Source organism: Chrysemys picta, chromosome 19, assembly GCF_011386835.1.
Source record: "Chrysemys picta bellii isolate R12L10 chromosome 19, ASM1138683v2, whole genome shotgun sequence".
NCBI classification, from domain to species: domain Eukaryota; kingdom Metazoa; phylum Chordata; order Testudines; family Emydidae; genus Chrysemys; species Chrysemys picta.
Genome location: NC_088809.1, coordinates 8,355,528 through 8,365,845, shown reverse-complemented (window position 1 = coordinate 8,365,845; position 10,318 = coordinate 8,355,528). Strand labels below are relative to the sequence as shown.

Sequence of the window (10,318 nt, the reverse complement as noted above, 5' to 3'; positions counted from 1 at the left end):
GTCACCAAGGCAATACTACATTTTTATGCTTGTTAAGGATGGGGCATTATCTTCCCCAAATGTGTCCACGTGTAATTCCCCCACCCATCCTAGCTGCTATGTGCTGTGCTACAAAACGAACTTAAAAAGAATAGAGAAAACGACAATCCCTTTTCTCTATGATTAATTAAGGCTGAAATGGAACCCCAAGGCATGGAACAGTAAAAATACCTGTATAATTTCCAAGGTGTTGCAGCTGCGACAACATTCCGCAGCCCTGTGACTTTCCCCCAATGTCATTTGTCATAATTTGACACTGATAAAGAGCTTCTCCAGTGCTGTGTCTTTGCAAGGCAGTGAACATATCCATATCAAAGCCTCTTGTATCTTCCTTTTAGAAACAATCTGCTGCATTTTTCTGGCCTAGTTTCCTTTCAGATCTCAAACATGTGTTCCCCCCGCCCCCCCCCCCCCCCACACATTCACACTCTCCCTTTGGCCTGCCCCCTTCCCTCTCTTTTCCCTTGTTCTAGAGCTCTGACGTTCCTCTAGAGGCTAATGATTAAATATTCTTTGGGAAAATGGTAAGGGGTCATTCAGGCTCCACATTCCTCAGTATTACAACTTTTAAAACTCAGATTAATGTAATCCATCAACCACAAACACACCCCTGCTAGCATTTTAATTAAAATACATAGGACGTCTTTGTGGGACCATATAATATTTGCCAACAGTCTGCCGCATTCTGCTCTAAAGTAAGCCAGTGTAAATCCAGCATAATTTCACTAAAGTCAAAAGAATTACTCTGGATTTACACCAGTGAAATAGGGCAGAGTCTGGGCCAAGGAGTGTTCTGTAAATTTCATTTTCTCTGCTCTACGCCAGGTAGTACAGGAAGGAGTCATTGAACTACCTGCAGACAAAGGTCTGAGCAGAACAATTTTGTGGGCCCTTACTAGCCTGGAGCTGCCGTAATATTACTCTGAGTAACATAAAACTAAACTTCTTTGTAGCACAGTGGAAGACAATTTCTGCCTGTTGGGATGTCAACATGAATTATGTGGACTTAAAAAAAAATCACATCCTTCCCAAGTTACTTAACTTGCAGGCCACTGGATTACTGCTTCCAGAAATCGGTACTTTACAGCTCCAGCCATTTCCACTCAGCTCACCTGGGAAACATAAGCTGAGGAGTACTCATGTGCAGGGCCGGCTCCAGGGTTTTTGCCACCCCAAGCACCTGCTTGCTGTGCTGGTGCCTGGAGCCGGCCCTGCTCATGTGATGAGTAATGAACCACTGGGAATTTCTGGACAAGTAGAAGCGTTAATGCATATGATCCGTTATTAGAAAGGGTTATTGATAACGGGGAGATCCTTACACAGCACAGAAGAGTAAGATTACTTTGATAGTCAATAATTATTATTCAGTCCCCAGACTCCAAAGCTGTCTGTCTGTCTACTTAACACAGAAGAGAGGGGAAAGACGTTCTTGTGACCAAAAAGAAGAACAGAAGTACTTGGGGCACCTTAGAGACTAACAAATTTATTAGAGCATAAGCTTTCGTGGACTACAGCCCACTTCTTCGGATGCAAGTGGGCTGTAGTCCACGAAAGCTTATGCTCTAATAAATTTGTTAGTCTCTAAGGTGCCACAAGTACTCCTGTTCTTCTTTTTGCGGATACAGACTAACACGGCTGCTACTCTGAAACTTGTGACCAAAGTACAGGGTGAGGTGTCATGAGGTTTGGGTTCTATTCCCAGATTTGCTGTATTCCTTGGCATAGTCCTCCTTTGTGCCTCAACTTCCCCATCTATAAAATGGCGATAATAACACTTCCTTACCTACTATAAAGACTCATTCTCATTCAGTATTCCATAGTTTTTAAAGCACTTTAAGACCTTAAGATGGAAGGTGCCACAGAAGTGCAGAGTATTATAATTAAAGCTGCAGCTGTAATTGGGAAAATGACTATGTGAAAATGGCACCTCCTTATTTCCCATATCTGCTCCCTGCATGTCCTCAAGTCACAGCACTTAATTTACTAACAAAACAAGCACTTACCCCATTAGAGTTGCAGAGCTAATGCAGATAGGGGAAAATGAACTGGCATCTATGCTGCCTAGTGCATCAACAATGCAGTAATGGAAGCTAGGAACCTTTTTGCATCTTTTGATTTGCAAACTGAGTAAATTTGATGTGGAAGACCATGAGAGAGAATAAACAGGGAACTCCATAATGCTGTTTTTACAGAAACGCTTTTCTGTTTACAATGGCACTTTAACAAGGGCTTAATAAACAGCATTTTCTTGTTTTTGAAAAATACAGACAGGGCAGATAAAGTTACCAATTAATTAGCATCACATCACAAATGTAGCCTCCATATTCCCCAGCCATATGGTAATCTCAATGCGTTTCCAAGGAGCAGGGACATCTACAAAGGCTTTATTACAAGGTATCAGATTAAAGAACCCTCTGGTTATGTGGATATCAGAAAGAAAATACCTTATTTTGGAGCATTCGTGGGGGTCAAGGAACACCAAAAGAATGTTGAGAGCCAGTTGACTTTTTGAGAAATGAGCATCACTCCTAGTCAATATCATCATGGACAAGACTTTAACTATGATCCTAAGTCAACCCTGAACAGGACTGGACCCACAACCCTTGAATCTACCTGTCTGGCTCAAAGACAAACCATCTGTTTCCATCATTCTATAAATAAATTCCCCATACTTCTAATTAAATCTCCCAGCGGGCTGAACTGTGTGTCCAGCAATTAAACATATCTGAGATGAAACCTCAGCCAGCCATGTAAAATCAGGAGATTCTCCCCATTTCCACTATGACTGTGCAGCTCCAGTGACCACAAACAGCATCTGTGGATGGTATTAGAGGGCCATAAATAAATATTAAGTGACCATATGCAGCTGCTGATGGCAGTAATCTGTAAGAGGTGTTCCTCCCTCTCATTCAGCAATGCCACAAAAAAACACAAGAAAAAAAAAATCGGAAAACCACGGAGGTTTTTCTGAGTTAGCAGCACCAGATTCTTAGATTAGAGTCCTTAAATTCTTAGGGAAAAAGAACAGATTTCTGGGCCTTTATGTGGGTTTTCTCTGAAGAGCCAAGGGGTTTGGATATGGTTTGTAGCTTTAAGTTCAGAAGGGGATGATTTAATGGTTTGAAATACCCAGCTTTCCTAGACCTGCATCATATCTCAGCACGATCGACTCGATCCTCCCTCCTTCTGAAGCAAATACATTCATGCTCTCTGCAGTTTACTATGTGTGGGTCTTTAGTTTGGCACCTTAAAAACTTAGGTCCTCCCTGTGTGACGATTGCCGTCTTAGCCGATACACCAGAGATTGAACCGGGACCTCCAGAGCTAAAACCATCAGCCACTAGATCTTGAACTAAAGATCTGGACCTGTGGGCTGTAACAACTGATATCCTCTGTTGATCGGCACAAAGGGGAACCCAGAACATACAGTCACCAGTGGGTTACACCTGCTTTCTGTGGATATTAAAAATTCCAGGGCACTTTTCATGTCCCCGCCAGCATTTCCCATGTCCCCGACTGCTCAGCACCAGTTGGCTACTACTCTCACCCCCCCAGGTGGCTACATTTCAGTAGTGGAGAAGATAAATCCTGTGTGCTTAGCACTTGGGGATCCTCTGGGATGAGTGGTACCATATAAATATACAATAGTGCTCATTGTTAGCTGCATTGCTGTCCCTGAAAGCTCATGCACTGTCTCTGAATTGAGTGATGATGACGACGATGATGAAAGGCCGAAGTCATTAGTAAACAATGTCCCCAACTGAATTTAGCCAACACACTATCTATTTTTGCCTTTCTCCAGGAAGTCGTGTTTGCGTTGTATGTCAATGGATATCTGCCTCCAAGAAACAATGCTTGGCTGACAGGAAGACAACAACAAAAATCTGACCACAGCCAGAGATCAGTGGCACTGAAATCTGCTTCCAGATCCTCAGCGCTGTGCGTATGTTTTCTAACAAGCAAATGACTCATTCCTTAGTCTGAAGCTCCATTTGCAATTCAGTAAGACACAGCAGGGGGGTCTGTGCTCCTTCTGCATTAGCCGACCTGTGTCAGCATTTTCTTCTGAAGCCCTTTTTGGTACAAAAAAAAAAAAATCAGAGGACTTTTCAAAGCCTTAATGGTTTTGAAAACAACATGGAGAGTTCTCTTTATTGCAGACGAGAAAATGAGGTCCTTCTGCCACAGGGACAAATTGGTCATCATAATAAAATAAAATAATAACAATAATAATAAATAAGTGAAGTATCATACAACACAAAGTACATACAGGTGAGGACTGGTGTGATACACTTCTGTTACTCAGAGATGCGGCTAAGTGTGAATTACTCAAAGTAAAGATAGTCAATTACAAAATGAAAAGATACAACCTAAAATTAAGACATTATTTAAATGAAAGCAGATAATATCTTGCCCTGCCCAAGATGACTGACTGCTTTAAGCCTGTGTTAGAATTAATGTTGAGGCATTGATGTGCCAAGGTCCTTTTTCTTGACACCTACCTTCCTGCCTTCTTGTAGCCTCAATAAAAATGTCATGGGCATGATTCTACCCAGAACACCTGCTGAAGCATAGGGTGGTCTTGCAGGAGTGAGACCACTTTCACACGATTACTTCGCAGAACTAGAGGTGAACTACTGGTCAATGCCTGTCCTGGATGGTGGTTTCAGGTTTCTCTGAACTTTATCTTCAAGAAGAGAAGCAAAACCAGCCTGTCCTCCACCAGCCCCAAGACAAGGCTTTGATTGGAAGTTCTCCTGTCACTGTGTCCTCCATCTTTGTAGGAAGTAATCGAGGGACAGAGCTGACTGCACTCTGGGCTTTTAAAGCAGCATGGTGTTCATACCATCCCTCACGCTCTGCAAGGGCAGAGAGACTCAGCTCCATTTTCAGACTGATTATCAGATTTTGCACTTACCCAAAGCACTTTATAAATATTAAATCACTAAGCTTCATCCCACCCCTAAGGGGTGCTTCTCTTCCCAGTGAGCAGTTTTATGCACACACATTCTGAGGGCACAGTTTAGAGGGCTCAGCCATTTCATATGTTAGGCATCCTCTGTCAGGGGCCACTATCCCAAATATCAAGAGGGCGGACACAATGATGTAAGAGCTCTCGCCTATCTCTAACTTCCATGATCTTCTACATGTACACGTTGTACTCATTGGGCTACATTTTCAAAAGTGACTAGTGAGTTGGGGTACCTCCACTTTTGGGTGCCCAACTTGAGACATTTTAAAGGGTCTGATTTTTAGAGAGCAGGGGCTCAAAACATTCTGAAAATCAAGCCCCTCGAAGGTGTCTTGAGTTGGGCTCCCCAAATTGCTAGTAACTTTGGAGAATGTAGCTCATTTTCTTTGTTTTCCCCTTCACTTCCTTTTTCCTGGCATGTCTCACCAGCCCTTTTCAGCTTCATAGTCCTGTGCAACTCTTCAGACTACCTCCTCTGCCAGCACTGAGCAAGCTGAGGCTTTCCTCCTACAACACCCTCCTTAAAACATACTTCTTTCAGCGTTATGCTCACCGCTAATGTCCTCTTCTCTATCATCCGTTCCTGTTCTTGGGCCTGACCTTGTACTCCTAATATACAACTCATCTAACAAAAAAACTCCACAACTAACAGGATGTGTGCCAAGCAAAGCAATTCATGTGAGTGTCATAATGCATCGTCCCCCACCTTCTCAACCACCCCTTCGTCTGTATTATTCATAATATAAGACCCAGTCTGTGAGGTGCTAAGGAGCCCCAACTCCGGCTGAAGCCATTGATCATTTTGCAAGACGGAATCCTTACGTTACAGGTTCCTTGCAGCAGGGCCATTGCTCTCCAGGATGTGACTTTCTGACTGAATCTTCACATGCACCCTTTACACTGGTGCATCCATAGGGACACTGACTACAAAAAATGGGCAACCATGCATATAAGTACCTCATTTGCCTTCGCAAACAGATGTGCATGCAAATCATGCACGTTCAATTTAGGAGCTTTGAAACTTTGGTCCATTAGGTCCCTCCCTGTTTAACAGAAATTAATTTTTGGCATCCTCTGGCTAAACACAAGTACCCAGTCCAGCCTTTCATTTGCATTTGAATTAGCAGTTCTCAAAGGCCAGGATGATTTGGTCTATATGGGGATGCTGGTGGAGGGTGGAGTTTGGGGCTTGGCAACAAAAATTCCATTGGGAATGACATCTGAGTGGCTCTGGAACAATGTGGCTTTAAGAGCTGCAGTCCCAGTCAGAGGTGATGACTGAACTGCTGAGATCCTGCTATTTCCAACAGACACACAAAAGGGAGGTGGGAATCAATCAATCACGGTTGGCAGATTGTGCCATCTATTTGCACCTCGCTTCTCAGTGTGTTGTTCGCCAAGGGGGAGGGGTCAAAGTTCATATCAAATGTCATTAATCATCTTCCCAAAAGCCGTGCGCTTATTGGACAGTCCTATTAATCAGAGGCCTATCAGACCTACAGCCTGGTTAGGGCTCCATTGTCCTGTTCCTTACCTATCATAGAAAGATAAGATTATCAGTGACAAGCCGGACACCCATTGAGTAACACTGGAGTGGAAGAATAGGATTTTTTTTTATTTATTTATCCTCCTGTCTCAAAGATGAGCTGTTTCTTGTCTTGTCAAACCACATCCTTTTCTCTAAAGAATCAGCTTTAAGAATCCAATTTGTCAAGCCGGACAATCATTTGAGAATCCATAAAAAGCCTTGGTGACTTTATCAAAAAAAATAAATCAGAGGGTTTTAAATGGTGACTGAGAGGGATTTGAAAATAGGTTGAGTGGCCTACATCAATTAATCTTCAGAGAGCTGGGGCTTTGTGATGATGAAGTGGCAGAGAAGTGTCAAAGTCTAGTTACTGGGTTTTAGGAGATAGAAGATAGTAATATTTTTCCTTTCCTTTTTCTCTCGCTCACCCGCTTCTCGCAGTACAAATGGTAAAGAAATATTCACCTGGACTGAAGAGTTGCAAAGATAAAGGGATAAATAAGCATCCACATCTCTTGGTAGGAATTTCTTTTAGGCTACTCACATGGCAACATGAATTGGGGTTGAATTTCCTCTCTTTGCCTCCATTTCACATCCTAATAGTGAGGATAATGATACACACACCGGGGTGTGTGTGTGTGTGGAGGGGGGTTATATTACTATCAGAGATGGACTCAAGGCACAACATTCAGATCAAGATTTCAAACACTTCTAATTTGGGGAGGGGGGGAGGCGTAGAGAAGCCCATTTTAAAGACAGGGTCTGTTTGGAGGAGGGGAAAGTAGCCTGCAGTAGAAAGTGCAGTGGGAAGTAATTGTGCTTGAAAAACTTCAGACAGGAGCATCACTGGAACATGAACTCTGTGTTCCCCAGAGGCCTGAGACAAAGTGCAAATTGTTGCAGCACCAGCATTTCTCTGTGTTGATGTCAGCTGGTATCCTAAAAGGCCCACGCTCGCCAGGGGAGGGCTCCTGCCCTTCACGAGCACTGAACCTGGCTGCCTGCACCTAGTCAGGGTGAAGCAGTCATACTAGCCAGTCTGAGGTGGCAGGTGAATTCTTGCTACTCATGACCCTGAGGTGATATTCAGGGACAGAACTGAAGACGATCAAATCCTATCAAATCTTAGTTATTTAGATCGCGTTGGTCATGGTAGTGTCCAGATGCTGACTGCACAGCACACCAAAGCAAAAGGCACATTCAACAAAAGGAAAGTGTACTCAACTACTAGGAAAAACAACGAGGCGTCCTTGTGACGCCTTAGAGACTAACACATTTATAACTACTAGGCTGACTTGTCTAATCTCTTCATTGTTCGGGTACGTTCCTTGACATGTAAAAAAGCTGCCACCCACTAAATCTTTATTCTTGATGCTCGTGGAGGTGAACTGGACCTTCTCCAGAGCAGTAGATACCTGACTGATATTTCTGGTGAAGTTAGAAAACTGTAAGCCTATGTAGCATACAAAGCATCATCTCATATCTGTCAGAGGCAGAGGCAACTTTGGCAGTGGGTATATATGCTGCACATTATACACATTACATATAGGCCTTGTGGGGCCACAATCCGACCACTACTCATTGTGGTGAACCACACTCTGCTATTCTGTCCTTTCCTTGCTTTCTGTGGCTCTGGGAGTCTGGAGTCAATATCACTAAAGCCTTTTTACCCCAAGAATTCAGAGCTGCTCAAGGTGGATTCATAAAGGTGACTCAGACTATGAAATGAGCTTAGTCTATCCACCTGTCACTACTCCTCTGCCACAAGCATTTCACTACAAGAGATGGCCATTCCTGAGTTTATCAATGATATGAATTGCTGCAGGTTATTGATAGAATACTAGTAATACTCTGCACTAATACAGTATCTTCCCTGGAAAGATCTTCAAACACCTCTCACTTCTTGCACTCTGAGGAAATAGGCAAGCACTGTGACAGTACGGTATCCATTTTCTGAATACCATGAAATAATTTTGGATAATCAACAGTCTGTTCATTGAAGGGCTGATCCTGTTTAGTTCAACAGAGTTTTGGGAAAATGAGGTTCAGATAACTGAGGCTGCATTGTATCCCCATTTTACAGTCTAGGAAACTGAGGCACAGATAAGCTGGATGACTTGCCCAAAGGCACATAGTGGGGGAGGGGCGGAGCCTAGAAGAGAAGCCTGGAATCCCAGTTCCCATTTTTGTGCTCTAAGCACTAGATCACACTGAGACTAACAAACTCATCTTATGCCACATGCAGAATTTCAAACGCAGGTCCTTAAGAGAAAGAGCTGTGTGCTTCACCCACCCAGCCATCTTCCTCTTAGCTAGCTGTTTATGTTACAAACACTTAGCCAGAATATCCTTGAGATACCTTGTTAGCTCAGTTATGGAAGGCCAAGCAGAGCTGATGTAGACACTTCGAAGCAGCTACAGATTCCTAAGGTATTTTATGAAACCTGACAATCCAACCATTCTCCATTACATATGTTTTGTTTAGCTACTATTTGGAGAAGGGTGAAAGGGGGAGAAAAAGATAAATAGCGTCAGTTAAAATCTGGGGGCTGAGAAAAGTATTGAAAGCCTAAAGAGGGACCTTAGGGATTATGAAATAAAATGAAGAAGTTGGTAAATGAGGTGTTTGACTGAACATATACAGTTACCTGAAATAGCAATGGATTTTCCCAAATGCTTAATAAAAGCTGACAGCCCATATTGTTCTTCACTTTCTAGTTACGCTGCTACCCTGGGAAGCGTGCGGCCGAGGGATTGGAAGCCTAAGGTAAAGGCACCGAGACCAAAGAAACACAATCAAGAATTAAAGTGACTTAGAGGATGAGGGGATGAACGCCAGGGACTGGGGATAAAAAAAAAAGACCTTGGGAGTGATGGAAGCACCAGGGCTTGGAGAAAGGACATGCTGCCACTCACCAATACCGACAGCAGAACGCAGGGAGCTCCAGATGGCTTTTTGTTTTAGTACAATAAAAAATGTAATCTGACAGGCGAGTGTGTGATGCTGGAAATAATATTTTTTTAAAGAGGAACCTAACAGCAGGATCAAAGGTATCCCTGACTGCTACAAAGAAAGGAGACCGTTTTTTCTTAATATAGTTGTGAGTTCATTTATAGCTTTAAAATGGCATTTCATTCCAGAAGTATAATAGAAAGGGCACTACAGCTGTTTTCCAGTCTTGAAAAACAGATCTGAATTGGAAATTGGCCAGAAATGTTATAAGTTGGGGCTTCGAATAGAAGGTGATAACTTTGCCAAATAAATATGGATGTGGATTTTTTTCTTCCTTCCCCTGAATAGTTTTGCACTGTCATTAGGTGATGATATAAAGACACTGGCCTCCTGGTGCAGTTTAATTGCTCATATATAGAAAAATGATGAGCTCAGGCACTGACTAGGATACTGGCAGCCTTATTAATAGATGATACCCACTCTGAGTTTAATTCTCCTGCACAAAGAAAAACAGATGCCCTCAGTGAGAGCCCAATTCAGCAAAGGACTTAAGCATGTATTTAAGTGCACACAGTGTATGTCTTCACTGCAGAGTTAACTTGGGTGATCAGTGCCCAGATTAGCCTAACCCAGGTGTAAGCAGCCACGCTGCAAAGTCATACTCAAATTAGTGTGTCCTCACTGACATTGCACTCACATACGTGCGTCCCTAGGATCTCTGGGGGCACATCCCATGATTCTTTGTGCTGCAGTAAACTGAGCCACTCTCTGATTCTTTCCCAGTGAATTGTGGGAGAATTTGTCTAGCCTTCTGGACACATGGGGG

The 10,318-nt window shown here is 43.0% G+C and overlaps 1 protein-coding gene across 3 annotated transcripts in view; it reads right to left on the bottom strand.

Moving 5' to 3' along the window:
• The window catches only part of LOC103307538 (uncharacterized), a 120,774-nt gene that overhangs the window by 79,740 nt on the left and 30,716 nt on the right, over nt 1-10,318 (bottom strand). Inside the window, exon 1 of one of the 3 annotated variants that reach the window (XM_042857849.2) lies at nt 211-442. The exons of the other annotated variants lie outside the window; for them this stretch is intronic. Within the exon in view, the coding sequence (XP_042713783.1) occupies nt 211-349 (139 nt within the window). The 5' untranslated portion in view covers nt 350-442. Of the gene's footprint in view, nt 1-210; nt 443-10,318 lie in introns of those variants that run through there. 3 annotated transcript variants of the gene reach the window in all.